Source organism: Enhydra lutris, unplaced genomic scaffold (assembly GCF_002288905.1).
Source record: "Enhydra lutris kenyoni isolate GAN:26980312 unplaced genomic scaffold, ASM228890v2 scaffoldscaffold62, whole genome shotgun sequence".
In the NCBI taxonomy this organism is placed as follows: Eukaryota; Metazoa; Chordata; class Mammalia; order Carnivora; family Mustelidae; genus Enhydra; species Enhydra lutris.
The window spans coordinates 13,261,592-13,281,806 of record NW_019154146.1 but is presented as its reverse complement, the minus strand read 5'-3'; the positions used below and the strand labels follow the sequence as shown (position 1 = coordinate 13,281,806).

The 20,215-nt window shown below is 38.4% G+C and overlaps 1 protein-coding gene across 2 annotated transcripts in view; it reads right to left on the bottom strand.

Moving 5' to 3' along the window:
- The window catches only part of LOC111158714 (interaction protein for cytohesin exchange factors 1), a 207,122-nt gene that overhangs the window by 28,802 nt on the left and 158,105 nt on the right, over nucleotides 1-20,215 (bottom strand). For both annotated transcript variants that reach the window (XM_022520933.1, XM_022520934.1), the window contains 3 exons: nucleotides 19,013-19,084; nucleotides 13,638-13,696; nucleotides 12,181-12,269 (listed from right to left, as the gene is read on the bottom strand). In XM_022520933.1, coding sequence (XP_022376641.1) covers nucleotides 12,181-12,269; nucleotides 13,638-13,696; nucleotides 19,013-19,084 — 220 coding nt within the window. The remainder of the gene's footprint in view (nucleotides 1-12,180; nucleotides 12,270-13,637; nucleotides 13,697-19,012; nucleotides 19,085-20,215) is intronic.

Here is a 20,215-nt window from a genome sequence, read left to right as displayed (position 1 = left end):
TGAGATTTTATCCTAGTTTCATTTTGATGGTAAAATAATATGCCTTCTTTTGGAAAATGGTGATAGTAGATGTCAGTTTTTGTCTTTTTAAAGTTTTTTTTAATGTCCTACAAAGCAAAATAAATATCTGGCAACTATATGTTGTTCCCTCATTTTTCATTTTCTTTATCAATAAAATCCAAAAATCAAGATGACAGAGACAACAGTGTTCTCTGGGTCATTATATATCTCCAATGGCAGATGATACAGAGAAGACATTTTATAGTTGAGATTCATCAATTTCAAACATTCAACAGTCCAAAGTGGTAGGAAAAAAATGGTTAGTGGGAAGAAGCCAAAGAGCAAACTAGGATTTTTCTCCCCAAAACCTCAGAATCATTGCAACTAACTCAGAATGGTTGATTTCCATCTCGTATGTTCCCAAGAATTTTGTAGGTTCTAAACTCTGAGTTCTGATGGGAAAAGCCTGTATTTACCCAATGTATGCTCAGTTAGCTAAATACTAGCCATGCATTGTCAAATAATCAGTAAATCCACTTTTTAGAAGCATGACATTAAAATATCCAGTTAATATACTATTCATCACATGCACCTTTTATTAATAATACATTTGTACAGACATGAAAACTTTCCATTCAGGGATGTGTCAATGAGTTTGCAAATCAATTGCCTTAAATCATTCAGATCATTTAACAACTAAGAGATTAAATATCTATAACCCACTAAATAAAATCTTTGTTACCTAGAGGAGATAATGCACAGACCCCAAGCTGTCCAAAAAATGCCAAGACTTGTTTACTCATTAGAATGATATAGAAAATAAATATTAACAAAAATACCATTCAGACCTAGTCCCAACACGTTCCCCCATTGTGAGCTATTTTAGTAAAACTTGGCTTTGGTGGGGCCAGCATCCTTTTTTTTTTTTTTTTTTTAAGATTTTATTTATTTATCAGAGAGAGAGAGGGAGAGAGAGTGAGCACAGGCAGACAGAATGGCAGGCAGAGGCAGAGGGAGAAGCAGGCTCCCTGCCGAGCAAGGAGCCCGATGTGGGACTCGATCGCAGGACGCTGGGATCATGACCTGAGCCGAAGGCAGCTGCTTAACCAACTGAGCCACCCAGGCGTCCCCCAGCATCCTTTTTTTGAAAAGAGACCAAGTGCAAGCTTTCCCTGTTGCTCCTGTTGATATTACTGTAATTTGATTAGCAAAATGGGCTATTTGAGCAAAATCCTGTGCACATAGCTGCTGTAGCACTTTTTCCATAAACCTTTTGGGACCTCAAAACTGCTTAACGGACCAAGGAAAGACATGTTCATAGAGCATCAGAAATTTCTGTGAAGCATATTCCTTTCAGAGGTACTACTCAAACACAACTCAAATGTTTTCAATCCATCACCTCTTCTCTTGCACCATGTAACATGTGGAAATTTGATTTTTAAATGGAAAAAAGAAGATGAGCAAGGAAAAAACAAGGAAGAACTAGAGAGACAGAAAGAGAAAATAAGAAAACAGATTATGTCTATCAGTCCAGAGGGAGTTTTTATTAGAAGAGAGATTAACAAAATAGTAATCAAAGTGATCTTGGAAAGCCGTCACAATGGAAACGTGCTAAATAATATGCTATGATAATACGGTGCTAAATCACAGGTCATTATTTCTACCACGTGTAGCTAACAATAGCCACAGTCAAACAGAGAACATTTAGCTCAGTGCCTTCTATGAACCATCCATGTAATTAATATACTCACAAAACTTCTCACTGCAAATCTAATGAAGGCAGGAAGAAGTGGCAGTCTCTCATGTACTAACATAAGTCCATCCATCAGTATTAGTTCAAGGACTGCCTCCTCCAAGAAGACTTCAGTGGGCTCAAGACCAGGTGGGTAGCTCTGTATGGTACTCTCAGGCTTCCTTCTATCATACCAGGTGGAATGTCACTTTATTTGTCAACTAATTCTATAATTGCTGATGGACTTGCTCTTTTTTTTTGGTAAGATACTTGAGAACAGGCTGTTCTTAACTATTATTTTTACCTATTCTTTACATCTGCGCCTGACATATAGTTGGTAACAAATTAATATCAATACAAAATGATCTAGAAGAAAAACAGCCTGGAGTAGTTCAGTCTCATATGGACAGACACCCCAAAATTCTCTGTAGAATTGCTACAAATGATTTACCCTAACCCCAGGATCTAGGAGTGACTGTCACTGATTATAATGCAAATACTCCCACAAAATAATCTCATGATCTCAAACAAAATTATTATTTTATCTATTAGAGGTTAATAATTGCACAGTGGTTCATTTCAGAATATTTGAGTTTTAAATATTTTACTTTTTAATGATAATATTTAAAGACATTAAAGATCTAAGTTTTAATGAAGTGACTATATGATTAAGTTAAAAAATCAATATTGCTTTTTCCCATTTTCTTCATGGATTTGCATGTCATCCTTGCACAGGAGCCATACTAATCTTCTCGATATCATTCTGATTTTCGTATATGCGTTGTCAAAGCGAACACTCTTTTTCCCATTTAGTGTATATTTTTAATTTAAATTCCAGTTAATTAACATGCAGTGTAATAGTAGTTTCAGGTGTAGAATTTAGTGATTCAACACTTACTTAAGATACCTGTATTTATCAAAGAAGCTTAACTCAAATGTTGATTAGCTCTAAAATCTTTTTCCTTGAATTGTTTAAAAACACATATTTGACATAGGGAAAACAGTTTAAGATAGCCACCAACATTCTGTAATTAGGATGAAGTAAGTCAGCATATAAATGTTAAGCCACATTAGTCAAAGTATATTTAAAAAAAAATACAGGAATAACTTAAGATTAAACATAATGAAACCAAATGAGAAAAAAAAAAAAAGGAACATATCCATATGGCTTTCCTTCTCTTTTACTGACCACATGAACAAAAACAAACCAGTCAACTGCTGCTAAACCCTAGGAAGTACTGTCTGTATTTCTGCCATATGCTAGTAGAAGCATTCTTCTAAAAACCCAAAAACCTTGTAGAGCACACACCCCCATCTGACCCCCCATCTGATAAGGTGGCAAAGGACCTGCTCCTCTCTCCAATCCCTTCTATCCAAGTGACCTTAAAGAAACCACCTCACCTCTAAGTCTTTTTTTTTTTAATTTTATTTTTTATAAACATATAATATATTTTTATCCCCATCTCACCTCTAAGTCTTATTCCCTTGATTTTTTTTGCCACCATTACTCACCCACTCCCTACCCTAGTCCATCCTCCAAAAAATAACAGAGTGCTTCTTTTTCTTTTTAAGATTTTATTTAAATATTTATTTGTTTGAGAGAGAGAGAGAGAGAGAGAGAGAAAGAAAGAGCGTGCAAGCATGAGCAAGGGGGCGGGGCAAAAGGAGAAGGAGACTCCCGACTGAGCAGGGAGCCTGATGTGGGAGTCTCTCCTAGGATCCTGAGATCATGACCTTAGGCAAAGGCAGATGCTTCACCGACTGAGCCACCCAGGTGCCCCTAGAGTATTTCTAAAACATAAAATAGATCACAATACTCCCCTGCTGAAAATCCGCTAATAACTGACCGTCACAAGCACAAAAATAGCCGCAGCCTTCATTATAGCTGACAAGGCCTAGGTGGAGCCCCGTCTGCCCCGCCAGCTATGTCTCCTCCCACCTCCCTCTCCTTTCCAGTCACAGAAGCCTTCTTCCCATTCCTTGAGCACAGGTTTCTTCTGCTTGAAACATTCTCTCCGTGAATTTCTGGGTGGCTGCCTCCTCCTCACCATTTTGGTGTCAAGTATCAGCAGGCTCTTCAGCCTCACAGTCAGAAAGAACATCCCCCCCACACTCCACCCCAGCCACTCCCTAGCCGTTACCCCTGTTTATCTTCTACACAGCATTTGTCAGCACTTGGGAGTATTTGTTTGAATTACAAATTTGTTGTGCCTCTTCCTCAACTCAGACTTAGCCTGCTATGGGGGGAAGATACTGTCCATTTCAATTCAGCATTCCTGTATCGGCAACAGTACCTGGCACATGGTCGATGCGCGCACGCACACACACACACACACACACACACACACACATACACACACACACAAAATGTCTTAGCTACCCGCCTGGCTGACTCAGATTTATCAAGAGAAGCAAACGGGATAACATGAAAGAATCTTCTTAGTCAAAGGTAAATTTAAGCTTGCAAAGGGTATTTGTGATAACTTTATTTCTCCTTGGCTTCCTCGTTTGTAAAATGCAGAACTTTTGTCAAAGTCAAACGAAATCATCTTGCTCCAACCCATGTGACAGTACTAGACGAGTGTAAAGTAGTGATGTTCTAATTCACACGGGGAAATAACGGTAGTGCGAAAAATCGGCAGAGAACGTGGATGAAGTTAAAGTCATCCACTTGCCCGTTTATCAGTCCGTTAAATAAATATTTATTTCATTTCAAATTGTGGTAGGCACTATCATAAATGTGTAGGCACAGTCATAAATGTTGTGGGTAAGGAAAAAGATATTGGACACTGCCTCTGACTTTAAGAATTTAATAATTAGAGGGCTGTCTGAGTGGTCGACTCTTTTTTTTTTTTTAAAGATTTTATTTATTTATTTGTCAGAGAGAGTGAACACAGGCAGACAGAATGGCAGGCAGAGGCAGAGGGAGAAGCAGGCTCCCTGCTGAGCAAGGAGCCTTATGTGGGACTCTATCCCAGGACGCTGGGATCATGACCTGAGCTGAAGGCAGCTGCCTAACCAACTGAGCCACCCAGGCAACCCAAGGGTGGTCGACTCTTGATTTCAGCTCAGGTCATGACCTCAGGGTCCTGGGATCGAGACCCACATTGGGCTCCACACTCAGATGGCAATCTGCTTGAGACTCTCTCTCCCTCTCCCTCTGCCTCTCCCCTTCCTTGTATGTGTGCTTTCTCTCCAAAATAAATGAATAAATCTTTTTAAAAAATGACTTAATAATTAGAGAAATAATACTATTTCAGCGCCTTTTTTTTTTTTTTTTTTTTTTTTTTTAGCACCCACTCCCCTTCTCTAGACCAGGCCTGTCTTGTTCACTGCTCTGTGCCTACCACCCCGGGCAGGGTCCAGCACACTATAGGAGTTTAATAACATCTGAAGAATGAAGCGCAGTCCATTGTTAGCTCATTCTTATCTTAGAGCAGCTCCAGGAAGGGAAGTGACTGCCAGAGATGATGTTTGTGCCCTTAAAAAGGCGTCCTAGCACTTCCATGTTACAAGATAAGGCATCTGAGTCCAGAGAAGTGACAAAGCTTGTCCAGGGTCCCTGGCTCATAAGGAGTGGGTCCGGGCTGGCTCCAAAGCTTGAGCTTTAAAAAATGTCTATATTGTTGGCAGTATGCCCCTTGTTCTTGCTTTTACCATTTCATATATTTAGGGACTCATTCCCCATCTGGACAAATAGAGCTTTTTTTTTTTTTTTCCTATAGCGACATAGTCCATTCTCTGGCTGTATTGCATTTCGTTAGCTGGTCCCCTTTTGATGGGCACTTGGGTGGTTTCCCAACATCCTTCTGCCCTTTTCAGCACCTGAGTTTAATCTATAGGGTAAGTTCCTAGAAGTGGAATAGTTGACACAAACATGTGAGGGCTTTAAATTTTTTACAGACAGTAAAATGGCCAAAATGGAGGCACCAACTTAACTTACAATGAGAGACCCCGTTTCCCCACATTCCTCAGCAACCAAAGCAGACTTTATACTTTTGCCTTATAAATAGGAGGGGAAAACCAGAGCCAGGGCTTGCTTTCAAACCACAGCTCCAAGCCCATGGTTTGGCGCCCAGCACTAACTCTCTGTGGGTGACACCTTCCCCTCCCCCAAAACAGGTGAGCCAAGAGTTCCTCAGCCTTCTGAGTCAGAGCCCCGTGTGGAGACAGTCTCCCTGCCAGCTGTCTGCTCGGAGCCAAGTCCACACAGCCCAGCTATAATACAAGGCAAATGATAACAACTTGAAAAAGGGGACCTTTCTGCCTTCCCAACCCCATAAAAATAGGAACATATAGAGTTCAGTAGAGGGCAGAATTATCGTGATTTAGAGGACGAGGAAGCTCTAGTGAGGGAAGTCACATCTGAACTGGAGGCAATGAAACTGGAGTGGGAGCACGTGGCTCCTACCAGTGGAGAAACTTTACCAATGCAAGTGCAAGAGCAGAAAAGTCTGGAAAGCTTTGGGGAGACAGCAGTCAGCTTACTGGGCCACCGATAGAGGAGAAATCAGCAACAGGACTGTAATGAGAGCTTGAAATAAACCCAAGGGCCTCAATACCACACTAACAAGTCAAAAATTAATTTGATAAGCACAAGGAGTCCCAGGACGGTCTTGTGCAGGTGAGTCAGTACCATCAGAACCACACTTCGGGAAGACTGATCTGGACGTGTTTTTTTTTTTTTTTTTTTTTTTTTTAAGAAAGAGAAATTGGAGACAAAGAAAGAGAAATGCCTGCTATTTCTAGAACTCCGCTAGACCGATTGTAGGACCCGTGGGAATGGAAGGCCTGAGGGGTTGGGGGCGGCTCCATGGCTTATGATGGACTGCCAGAGGAGTCTGAAATGAACTGCTGAAGCTAGGGGCAAAGATGTAAAGGCTAATTTTAGAAGTTCTGAAATCAGGTGCTCCTGGGTGGCTCAGTCAGATAAGTAAGCCTTGAAGCTTTTTGGTTCGGGTTGTGATTTCAGAGTTGTAAGATTGGGATTGCATTGGGATCTGTGCTCAGCAGGGGATCTACTTCTCTCCCTCTCTCCCTGCTTCTCTCCCAACTAGGGCACTCATTCTCTCTCTGTCTCTCTCTTTCCCTCTCTCAAATAAATAAATCTTTAAAAAAAGAAGAAGAAGAAGAAGAAGTAGTCTTGACATCAATTAAATGTTCAACCATAGAGCTTGTGATAACTCTTATAAAGACGAATTTTCTTTCTACTTTTCCCTGGCTTGTACTTGTAGCCACTGATAAATTTTTCATACAACTATCTCAGTTGTGAGCATTTCTAGTATATGGTTCTGTATCAAAATATCGAGTGACATTTAGTAAACAGCTGTGTGAGATTCATCCTCCCAAAATTAGTTTGAATTTCTAAAACTGATTTTACCCATTTCTGTGTTTCATTTTTTACTTCCTCCTCTGCTGCTGGCCAAGGGGCAATGGTCAACAGTGTTTATTTTTATTTACAGCTTCTTCGGTTTGCTTTGGTGATTTTTTTTCACCATTTAGATAGAAAAGGAATTATACTTCTAAAAAGCACCAAAATAAGAGGACGACCATGCTAAGATAATACGCAGGCACTCTTTGAATTTGGTGTTATAAATATTTACCTTCACAGTTTCTCTCCTGTCTGCTCTACCCACTGGGGGTCCACCTCTCCCAGGGTCTCTCCCATAAAGTAGACTGAGTGGTCCTTTTAAGATGGAAACTGATCACATCACTCCTCTGCTCAAAACTCCCAAAGGCTCCCTAAGTCACTCAAACCATTAAAGTCCTTAAGGGGCCCTGGAGCCCTGGGTGATATGGCCACCACTACTCTCCGACCTCAATTCCTGCTATTCTCATCTTAACTCACCCTGCTTCAGCCACACTGGCCTCCCTGCCCTGCTCCCTACCCACCAAGGAGATTTGGGCTCTAACTCTTCCCTTTGCTTAGAGAGCTCCTTCCCGAACATCCGCCTGACTGACTCTCACACTACCTTCCAAGAGTTCTGCTCAGACCTCAGCTCTCACTTGGGCTCTCCTGGTACTCTGTTCACGACCACAATCCCACCTCCCGCACCTTATCTCCCCATACTCACCGTACTCTATTTCTACTACATAGCAGATAATGTACTTAGAATGGTGATTATTAATTATCAGTCTCTCTCAACTCAAAGCTTGACTCTGCGAAGAAATAAATTATTGTCTTTATTTACTCATGTGTCCTAAATATTTAGAATAGTGGCTCTCAACAAAATTTGTTAAATGAATGAATAAGCATACATAGATCAAATTACCAGACAATGCTTGTCATAATTAAACTTAGAGACAAAACATGTGTAACCACTTTTTATTGACAGCTAAGCTTTTAAATCACTTTGTAACTTATTACTGAGTTAGAAATGTGAATGAAGTCAGTTCCTTTTTTGCTCTTTTGTGGGTTTCAAGGAATCATGGATTTCAAGGAATCATGGATACTGATTTCTACAGAGAACCTTCCCAAGTGAAATATACAGGGTCCCAACTACGTTAAGCCTTTTTAGTAAGCATGTCAAAGGTCCCCATTTCTAATTGCTCTGTGAATCAGTGGATGTCCTTTAAACTCTCCATCCTGTGAAGTCTTCTCAAGAAGAAGCCTCTTGTTCACTCAGAGAAGACCCTCATAATAAAGACCCTCATAAAAAATAATAAAGACTGTTCTTTATTCTCTTGAGGCAGGTGGTGCCAGCCATTAGAAGCAGAGGTCCAAACTGGTCTACTGTTGACATCTTACAGTTTGCAGCAATTAGAATGACTGGACACTGAATTACATTTTTAATTCAAGATTCTAATTTTGGGGAGATAATTTCCCAGAATAGCATTATTTTATATTTTTGAGTCATCATTCCAAAATGAAAGCTCACTACCCAAAATATTTTTTTTAAAGCAAGAACTTAGAGAAAAAAATTTTTCACCTAGGCTTATATAGCTCAGTCATGGCTAGCTTATGCCAGATTGAGCCAAAACAGTAAGTTGATTCATTCTCTGGAAAAAAGTTACCATGAGTTTTTCAATTTTCATTTATTTCAATAAAAAGCTTAAATGTTATTTTAATCAAGTGTCTTGCGTGTCTGTTTTTCAGAAACAAGAGGAAACAAAAACAAATCTGCCTGGAAAATATGTGAACAGGAGGAACATATTCTGTTTCTAAGGAAAATAAAATCTAACTGTTCAACATTTATCTATTTCCAATATATTTCTTTAGAAAAAAAAAATGTTAGCCTTAGTGGCTTTCCAGAAAAATTCTCAACTTAGAATTTGATTAATGACTCAGAAAATCCTAAAGAAACCTCCTACTTCAATGACCTAATTTACTGGTCTCATATACATTCCTTCATTTTTTTGTTTTGAAACAAGCATTCCCTGAGCTTCTACTGTAACATCAGGTAAAACTCACATTGTATAATTCAATTGATCTATGATCCCTCATCTAAAAAGACAAGTTGGTTGCTTTTACTTTCGGTAGAGTTCTAGATGCCTGACAATGCTCTCAGTAAGCTGTGATACTAGTTGCCACTAGAATACTAAAAATCACAGTATTTTAGAACTAAACTGAATCATATAAGTGTCATGGGGGACAGACAGTAGGAAGGAGAGAGAATTTCAGGAAGAGAAGGATGGAGGACTGATCAAATCATTGTGTGTCACAGGTTAAAATGGGAAAGACAGACAGAGAAGAAAAGACAAACATAGAGATGGAGACAGAGAGACAGAGCTAGAAAGAGAGAGAGGGAAGAGAGAGACAAAGAGAGACAGAAACAGAAAAACTAAACAAAAATAAATGCTTCTCTATTAAACCAAGGTGTGTCTATTTAGTCTTTCCTAAATTCAGAAGCTGATTTTAAAAGAGGAGAAAGACTCCATTAAGGGCACATTATGAATATATTAAAATGGGACATATTGTAAGTCTAGTTAAAAAACCAGTCTAAATTTTACCATATTCAGATTTAATTTTGCTTAGTTTAATAGACTAGTCCTATTGCATAGAGATTTTGATAAACACACTCAGTCAACAAATAATTATTTCTGGTTTTGGTTACTAGCCAAGTAAACTAGAAAAGGGACCACAATTCTCCACTGACAGCAGGTGACAACAGTAGAGGTCATCATTTAAATGTTGTCTAATATCCTAAATCCAGAAACTGGCAAAAACACAAAGATGTAAACTTCATCACACAAAATAGAAAATTCTGACAGAAGAGGTCGGTAGGTGAAGGAGCTGCTGTAACCTATCAGAACTTCCCATTACTTGGGTCCAAGGATGGACAAACACCGTAGCAGGGGTGGAAAGAACATGTACAATAGAACGAGACACACCAGGGTTCCCTTCTGAGGCACCCCGTTCACTGCATGTGTAGCCAGAACATTCTACCTCTGAACTTCTGTTTCCTAAATCACGAGATGAGGACAGCCATATCCACCTTCCCATGACCTAACAATAGGAAACAATGTTTAAAATCAGAAACAAAGGCACTAACCACAACAGAAGTAATGGATGAACCTGCCACACTGAAATCAAGAAGAACTGTCTACAAAAAGAAACCACATTGAGATATCACCTTCCACCAGTTAGAATGGCCAAAATCAGCAAGACAGGAAACAACATGTGTTGGAGGGGATGTGGAGAAAGGGGAACACTCTTACACTGTTGGTGGGAATGCAAGTTGGTGCAGCCTCTTTGGAGAACCGTGTGGAGATTCCTCAAGAAATTAAAAATAGAGCTTCCCTCTGACCCTGCAATTGCACTACTGGGTATTTACCCCAAAGATATAGATGGAGTGAAAAGAAGGGCCATCTGTACCCCAATATTTATAGCAGCAATGGCCATGGTTGCCAAACTGTGGAAAGAACCAAGATGCCCTTCAATGGACGAATGGATAAGGAAGATGTGGTCCATATACACTATGGAGTGTTATGCCTCCATCAGAAAGGATGAATACCCAACTTTTGTAGCAACATGGACGGGACTGGAAGAGATTATGCTGAGTGAAATAAGTCAAGCAGAGAGAGTCAATTATCATATGGTTTCACTTATTTGTGGAGCATAACAAATAGCATGGAGGACATGGGGAGTTAGAGAGGAGAAGGCAGTTGGGGGAAATTGGAAGGGGAGGTGAACAATGAGAGACTATGGACCCTGAAAAACAATCTGAAGGGTTTGAAGAGGTGGGGGGATTGGGAGGTTGGGGGAACCAGGTGGTGGGTATTAGAGAGGGCACAGATTGTGTGGAGCACTGGGTGTGGTACAAAAACAATGAATACTGTTATGTTGAAAATAAATTTTTAAAAATGATTTAAAAAAAAAGAAATCATGAAACCGTCTAAAAAAGTAAAAGCCATGAAACAGAAAAGGAGATGTACCTTACTTTTAACTGACAATAAAGAAACTTTATAAACACAAAATAATAATAGTAAGACAGCTAAAATATGCTAAATATTTCAGACACTAGACAAATAAAATTCAAATGGCCAATAAATACGAAGAGATGTTCATTAATAATCAGTGAAATTCAGATTAAATAATACTGCTTTTCAGGGTTATTGGGGGCAGTGGTAAATGGTTATTTATTTAAAGCACCTACATAAGTCCTGGCACACGGAAGGTAGAAGAACCATAAATAAACTTCCCCAAATAAGCTTTGCTTGGATCCTTCTGGGGCTATCACTATAAAGTCAACAAGCATCGAAATACAGAGCAGCACAATAGCACACGTTACGGTCAGTGCTGTGAATTGTGTAAGACTGATGAATCCCACACCTGTACCCCTGAAACAAATAATACATTATATGTTAATTTAAAAACTCTTAAAACTGAAAAATAAATAAGTAAGTAAATAAATAAATAATAAATACAAAGCAACATGCCTCAGTCTTAACATCCATTAATAACCTGAACTTACGATGGATGCTTCCAAAGCTGAGAATTAAACATGGACTTCTCTCTAGTGAATATACAGAAAAATTACTCTACCTGCAGATTGAATGCACTAACCCCATTCCTGGCTTCCTGATGCCTTTTGGATTCTAATTTTCCCTTCATCTATGGCCTTCATCCCCTTTATGTTCATTTTGCATTGTTATAATGCCTGCACCCAGGAAAGGCACTTTCAGCTCTTTCTGAAGACCAGTAGGGTATAAGTAAACATTATAAAACAAATCTCTGCCTGTAAGCACTGGCCTAGAAGCCCTGTGCATTACCATAAGTCCTGTCAGCAAGATACATCTGTGGGTCACACACAAATAAACCAATTTTTTCATACCAGGGGGTTGCTATAGAGAAGACTCAAAATTTGAGAACTGCACTTGCTGCTTGGCAGGTACCTTAATTTAGCCCATTCTAAAAATTTATTGGTCAAAGTACATTCTATGCCATTGGAAGGAATGACACCCACGCACTTGATCGTGACCAATAGACTAATGAGGTCAGTACGTACCAAAGGAGAGAAAGTCTCTGCAGAGTAAGGAGGGGGTGGTGTCTCCACAGCGATTTCAGGGTCCTCCTGTTCACTCTCACTGTAGCATTCTATACAGAAATGAAAATGTTTTATGTTTCAACACTGTCATCACTCATTCCATAATGCATGAGCAGAGGTTTTGCTCCATCTGGCTATTGCAATTCCAATCCGATTCAGAAAGGACTCATCTATGGAGCTACCTGGTGCAAGGAGATTACATAAGAGGGGAGAAAATGAATAACCATATTCGGGTTTCCGCCCTCACTGGTGTCTAATATGTAGGAAGAGGACTAGCCATAGCTCAGGGAAAATAAAATAATTCCTCAAGAGAGGTGTGAGTCATATACTAAGGGATCATAAAATCAGGAGTGATTCATTTTGATCATAGGAGCCATAAGGAGCTGAAAATGGCAGCATATATAAACCATCAACAGTGCGCACAGAGTAATATGAGTACCAGTTTGAGGGTGTTGTCTGAGCCAACTATATGGAGACCCCTAACAGATGTGGCCAAAAAAAAAAAAGAAAGAAAGAAATGAAGCTGAAAGTTTGCTTGAGGCCATATCACAGAAGGCCTTAAATACCAGGATAGGGAGAAGATTTTTGTGTAATGATTTTTTTCCTCACAATCTATAACTGCATTTCAAATATACAATGGGTATTGATGTTGTGGCAAAGAGGACCAAGGAGATGGTCAGGACACTGATTTCACACTCTTGCACTGTAGTTCTTTATTCTTTTAAATCACATTACCACTTTTCCATTTCTCAGATTCAGCTTTTATAATTTTTGCTATCCAAAGATATAACACCCCACATTCTAATTCCCAAGTTTTATATGGCCTGAGCACTTCATAAATAGTATTAGCTTTGTGTCCCTGGCACCGAAAGCCTCCTTCTTCTCAATATTCAGGAGTAATTGCATCATTAAGAAGATTTTGACTCCTGTAGCTTTGAACCCAGAAAACTACAGACTGAGCTAAAAATATGGCCTGTGTCCTAATCTGACATTCAGTTTCCTAGCACAGACATAGAGTAATTAGCCTCAGCATACACCTGGTGGAAATATTAAAATATCAGAGAGGAAATAGTGGGATGAAAGTTATCTGTCTAGATCATGACGAGATCATGTCTCTGAGTAAGAATTCAGTGAGTGGGGCAATAAAACATTTGCACTGGCAGTTGTTCGAGATGTCAGTGAAGCCTACAGCTGCTAATGTGTGGGTGAAGTGTAAAAAGCATTCTTAGCCAGCATGGGAAGCTCTATTCCATGTTGGTGAGTCTGTGTGAATATGTCTGCTTCTACATATTTTCAGATAATTTTAAATGCCAAAGTATGTTTCATTAGGACAAGACTATGCATAGAACTTGACATTGTATTTCCAATCTCATCCTAATAATCTTGCTAAATTTTCAGAAATTTAAAATAGAACATACCTTCATCCTTTGTAACAGATTCATGATGGACTACAGCGAACCCAAGCTTGTTTAACCACCTAAAATTCAAACAGAAAATAAATGCTTAGCCAAAGAGATTGGTCATCTCCTATCCACCTTCCCCCTAGACCCTGAGGGAAGGTCTTGTGCCAGACTTTATAATGCAGTTATCATCATTCTAGAGTCAGTCTAAACATTTCCAGAAACAGCATGAGTTTGTGGTATCGAAACCTAAAACCACTTGTTTCACAATATTTTCCTTACTCGGGATTTTCTTTCTAAGACAAGAAACAAGGTGGTCCATTATCCAGCTTGCTAAGGTGGGCAACTACATTAAATATTCTAAATATATGAACAAATATATCTTTTGTAGTTGTGCATTTCAAATTTTTAGCAACCATCAAAACTTCTATCACTGAATTTAGTAATCTGACCATTAAAGTCCCATCTCTATAATTCTTAAAATGTAATTTTATTTCACAAAAAATAAAGAAAAGATGATCTCTTTTCAAGGTAGGATTTTTGTATTAATCAGTAAAAGATCTCAGAGTTTGGCAGGTATCCCTAAACTACAGAAATTTTTAATTCCTTGAAGAGTTTTCTTAGGTAAAAAATGACAATGTCCTTATCTTACCAATTTACCATTTTATTGGCAATGATTTTCAGCTAAACATCAATAACAACAACAAAAAAAAACTAAACAAACCTTAAGGAACTCAAACTTGGCTCATGACCTCAGGCCATTGGAGTTCCTTCTCAAGGGGTTAGTCAGGAACATATTTTATGACACAAATTTGTAAAAGACACAAAATGCATCTATTTCATATGTTCTTAGCTATATAACCTTCTACTTAAAAAGAAAATATTGTTTTGGGGTGGTAATACTCTGATTTATTTTCCACTTCTTTCAATATTTTTTTACATTTTTAAAAAGTATTCCATATTATGTGTTCACTCTTTTTCTTTTTTTGAGAAACCAGTACATTCGGTAGCAGTCTAAGTCAACCAATACCAATAAAATAAGAAGAGTGCTATGTACTTATTGACTCACTTATGCTCTCCATTTCTTCTAGTCCTGTACTGCCTTGTGAATTAGCCAGCACACTGCTCCCCTACCACTGCAAAATTATTGCATATTCCCAAGTCTTCAATCGTCAACAAATTAGGCATCCTTCCCCGACCCTCAACCTGCCATGGTCTTGCCATATTTATTTTTTAGTAACAGGAAATACATAAATTTCATTTTTAAAAACAAATAGGGCTTTCTGCAAGAAGGTAAACGAGCTTCAGCCTCTTTTAAGAATCCCCTCAGGTGTGCCTATGTGGCTCAATCCACTGAGCATTCTACTCTTGATTTCTGCTCAGGTTATGATCTGTAAGGTCATAGGATTGAGCCCTGCATGGGGCTCTGTGCTCAGTGTGCTCAGTGAGGGTCTGCTCCTCTCTCTTTCTCTGTCCCTTGCCCTCTGCCGTTCTCCTGTTTTCACACTTTCTCTAAATAAATAAGTGGTTTTAGGTTTCAATACCACAAACTTACACGTTGTTTCTGGAAATGTTTAGACCAACTATAGAATTACAACAATTGCATAATAAAGAAACAATATCTTTTTTTAAAGGCATTTTTAGAAGCCCCTTCAGTATCTGACAACTATGAGCTCTTTAATAGCCACTTAAAACCAGACTAACACATGAGCCCAGGCACCACCATAGGAACCAGAAATTGTTCATCAAGACCTGATAGAATAATAAACAACCAACAAAAACAAAAACAAACAAACACAAACAAACAAACAAACAAAACGGGAAATCACAGAAAAAGATACAAATGGCTAGTAAAAAAAAAAAAAAAAAACGGAAAAAAATTACCAGCCTCCATAGTACTTTGGGAAATGCACGTACAAGCACAAGAAAATATTCACCACTAGACTGGCAAAACTTTAAAAAACCACTGATCTAGAATTTAGGAGGAAACATTCTCATCCTTTGTTTAGATGAACATCAAAATTGATATCTCCAATTTTTAGCAGGCAATTTGATGATACTAATCAAAATTTAAATATCCACCCCCTAATTATAAATGTCTATCCTACAAATGACAAATAAATGTGGAAGGATGTTAATCCAACAAGACTTGCAATGGCAAAAAGAAAAAACACTGAGACGATATAATCATCCATCAACAGGAAAATGGACAAAGTATAGCACTAATTTCTTTAGTACAACAAATGTTATTATGAAGCTAATACAAAGACTGGGATAGAAAGTCTTCTGATGGCCTGTAAAATCCTAACATACTAGTAAGTAAAAAAAGCAAGTACAGAACAATATGACTGGCCTAATTAAATGTACTTTTAACACTATGTATTTGCATATGTGCGTGAGTTGGTATGCAAAGTGAAGTATCAGGAAGGATGTATGTCAGTCATACTGTTAAAAGTAGTTAATCCTGGGGTGCTTGGGTGGGTCAGATGGTTAAGCACCTGCCTTTGTCTCAGGTCACCATCCCAGGGTCCTGAAATAGAGCCTTGTGGCTGGCTCCCTGCTCACTGGGGAGTCTGCTTCTCCCTTTCTCTCTGCCTCTCCCCCTACTTGTGCTTTCTCTACTCTCTCTCTCTCTCTCTCTCTCAAATAAATAAATAAATGAAATCTTTAAAAAAAAAATTAATCCTGAAGAGAAAAGTTGAACTGGAAGGTGAAGTTGGGGGTATGGAAAGGTTTTCACTTTACATACTAACGTATTATAAGATTTTTTACAAGAATATGTTTTGTGTGTCATTTAACTAGAAGAAACATTTTAACGTACAGTTTCAAAAACTGATCAGGCAAAGCACAGTAAATTTGGTGGTTCAGTTTTAAAATACCAAAATAAACTATTCTTAGTTTATATCTGGTTTCATGACTGTATACAGACCCTACCCCCCCACACAAAAGCACCTAAAAATAAAATAGACCAATATTTTAACATATCAAGACAAAAAATACTTTTGAAGTGAGAATGCCTGAAACAAACAAACAAAAAAAGACATTTCTAAGTTCCTTCCAGAGCACAGAAATACAGAAATATTGCAAAATGAAGGAGTATGGACAATAAAGAAATCATTCTTCCCAGCTCTTACCTAACTCTCATATTCTTTTAATAGCCACCATTAGTTACTTGCTGTGGAAAACATGATTGTTTAGAATCTTGTTTGACTGTTTCCTTTCCGGAATCCACTGGCTTAAAGGACCTCTTTGCTAAGAACTTTTTAAAAAAAAAAACATCGAGATAGTAGAAAAATTTCTATTCGTGCTTAAATAGATGGATGCACAAAAAAACTTATATTTACATAAAAGAAGATGACAGATGTTTCCTGGGAGTTTGTTGTATATTAACTCGATGTGTTGGAGGAGCCCACGTGTTAAGAAATTGATATACAAAACAGGAAGGTTCTTCCCACAAACACCGTCTGAGAAAGGCAGCCACCAACCAGTCTTTGTTTAGAAAGCAACTCTTCCATTACCCTTAATTACTTACCCCTGTACTTGTAAATTGAGGGTCCCTGCAGAATACACAGCATTTCTATTAAACGTAATTGCCTTTCCCTACATTGTCCCTGAGAGAAATGTCACCACCCAAAAATGCAGTTTCCCAAGGAAGCAAACTTCTAAAACAGGAGGCATCTCTCCACAGGCCATTCCCTCCTTCCTCAGATTCTCTGCATCTCACCAAGAAACACCCAGCCACATTATTTACTGTCTTAAACTGGCCACCTCAGTAGGAAAGGGAGCTCTTCAGGTGCCCCTCAGAACAAATCTTTTAATGTCATCTGCATCATCTTGTGAGAGAAGAGAGAAGTTAACTTGGAGGCCCAAAGGGATTCCACCTTGATGCCGATTATACTACCCCAGCACGCCAGGAAGGACCACTGGGAACTAAGCAGTAATTTGGACCCCCACTATGACAGGCTTCAAGTACTTCTGGGTAAGCCATTAAGCCTTTCACACACCACCAACATCCCTACAGCCGGCTAATCAACAGGATTCCATTACCAATACAAATAAAGAGAGAAATAAAGAACTTAGTGACGTCTTTTGTCTTCTTTGGGGGCATCTGCTCTTCTTTTTCTCAAACTCTTGAGAAAGCCAAGGGGAGAAAGCTAACATCAGAAGGAGAGTAGATACAACTTCTCTCTTCATTTAAGTAAATAAAAGTCTTTTTGGAAGACCCAGTTTGACTGTTCCTTGTCTTGTCATTTAACATGAGGTTTCCCAACGATCTGTAGAGAGCCGTTCTGCCCTCATCTGAAGGTTGTGGCGGGTGCTTAGGAAAGAGGTTGAGAATGTTTCTAGCTAGATGAGGCTGCTGAGGGGCTGTCCTGTGAGAAGGGTGTGTGTGTGTGTGTGTGTGTGTGTGTGTGTGTGTGTGTGTGTGTGCAACTTACACATGTTTATTGAAAAGGAGCTTTTTTCTTTAGGTTTCTAGAGCAAGAGGATAAAGAGAAATTAAATAGAGAAGATAAGGAAATCATTATGTATAACTAAACAAAAGAGATTAAATCATAAGCTCTCTGAATGAATTATGTTTGTATTTTTAATTCTATTGCCCAAGTTCTGCCACAGTGGGGCACCCTAGTAGGTATTCCACAGACACATATTTATTAGTTATGTGAAAGTAATGAGGAACACTGAGAAATCTGAGAATAAGGCCTCAGACTTAGGGCCTTCTGATAGAATAGAAGGCCCTCTGATGCCTCGAGTGCCTCAAGTATATATGGTCTCATTCAATTAACAGCCATTGTGATCACACTATAATCTAAACCAGCAGGGGATGGAGTGGAGCAGGTATGCATTTATTCCACTTCTTTAAACAGAAAAAAAAAAAAAAAACAGGAAATGGAGTTAGGGATATAAAATTTTATGTGAGATGTACTCTGAGCAAGGACGTTTTGCAAAATTTTTTAGGACAGAACATGGATTAGTGATAAACACGGGGACCATCATGATAATTACACAGCACATAAGAAATTTTACAGATTTTTTTCACATAGAATTCTAAAAGCTGTGAGATTGGTCACAGTACTTTCAGGCTTTTCTCCCTGTGATGCTGATTCTCACTGTAACATTTTCTTATAACGACTTCTGTCCTTTCCTCCTCAACGTTGTAGTTCCCCCAGAAGAATCTTATTACTTCTCCCTAAAATAGCCATTTTGATAGATGTAGTTTTCCAAATGGTGGAGAAGAAAGCAAGAGCACTTTAAGTGCTAAGGAGGTTAATCCTTAAAGCAACAGAAATAAATAAAACAAGAAATAGGATGAAAATATACTTAAAACTCAAACACCTGACCAAAATAATCTGTTCCCGAAAAGATTAGATTTAGTAATTTTCTCTACTTACACACTCATTTCCTGTGCATTCTCAGCTGCAAAATAAAAGGTCTTGATCTGTGGATGGCTGATCTTAAAAGCACTTGAAGGGGAAAAAACACAGCACATTAAGAATTAGAAATTAATGTAGTTGTCAAAGGGTTTAAAATAAATCAAATGTAAGTGTGGTACTTCATCTGCTTTCTCTGTAGATTTACAAAAAATAATTTAGTTACATTAAATATCCATTGCCTAATCTCTATTTCATGTAGAGAGCAGAGAATTAATTCATCATGTTGAGGCATCCAGAATAGGACTGAGTCTTGGCTAGTTGATAGTTTCTATTTTAAACATATGGGCATATGCTTGTATTTTCATTTGCTCACTGCTTTGCTAGAAAGAGACAATAAATTAAATTTACAATCTCAGAGGTGTCCCTTAAATGCTTATATCAATAAAGCAAAATATTTATTCAAATTCAATCAAATACATACAAGAATGTTATGTGTAGGAACATAACCAAGTATAGAACTTCCACACTGTGACAACACATCAAAAACTTTATCTAAGCCGCCTTCTATGAGTAAAGGAAAAAATATATTTATATTTATTTTCTCTTACGAAAACTATAAAACACTGAAGATTAGCAAACAATGAAGTGTTTCCCCTATATCATTAGATCGGGAAGTCCTGCAGTACAGGTCAGCGTTTTGGTAAATAACCAGTTTGGTCAAAACCACGAAAAGTAACACAACCTTATGTATCTCTGGATATGTGCAGCAACACTAGAGGGGCAGAGACTTAAAGCTAATACCATTTTATTCGTTTTCTTAGAAAAATCTAGCCCGTTGTCACTACTGGTAAAACAGGTCAGTAGAGAAATAAATGACTTTCTGATAAAACAGGAAAAAATGTCAAAGGTAGAAAAAGAACCACAAGAAAAAGGGTAAGAGGGCACATTTGCAAAATGTGACTGGATGCTATCATGGTCAGAACCGGTGAATGGGAATACAGTTGGCTGATCTAGAGCAGTTCTGTGAATTCTAGGCAAGCTCAGACTCTCTGGGCTGTTCTCTTCTCAAGGACGAGAAACTGGTGTCTTTTTTTTTTGGTTCCTGTATGTTCTCAAATCTTTTGGACTTAAATTATATCAGGGTATAATCCCAAAGTCTAAGATAACTCAGAGAATGCTATTTCCAGGATGACAATGTTATGAACTAAAAAGAAGAAACAG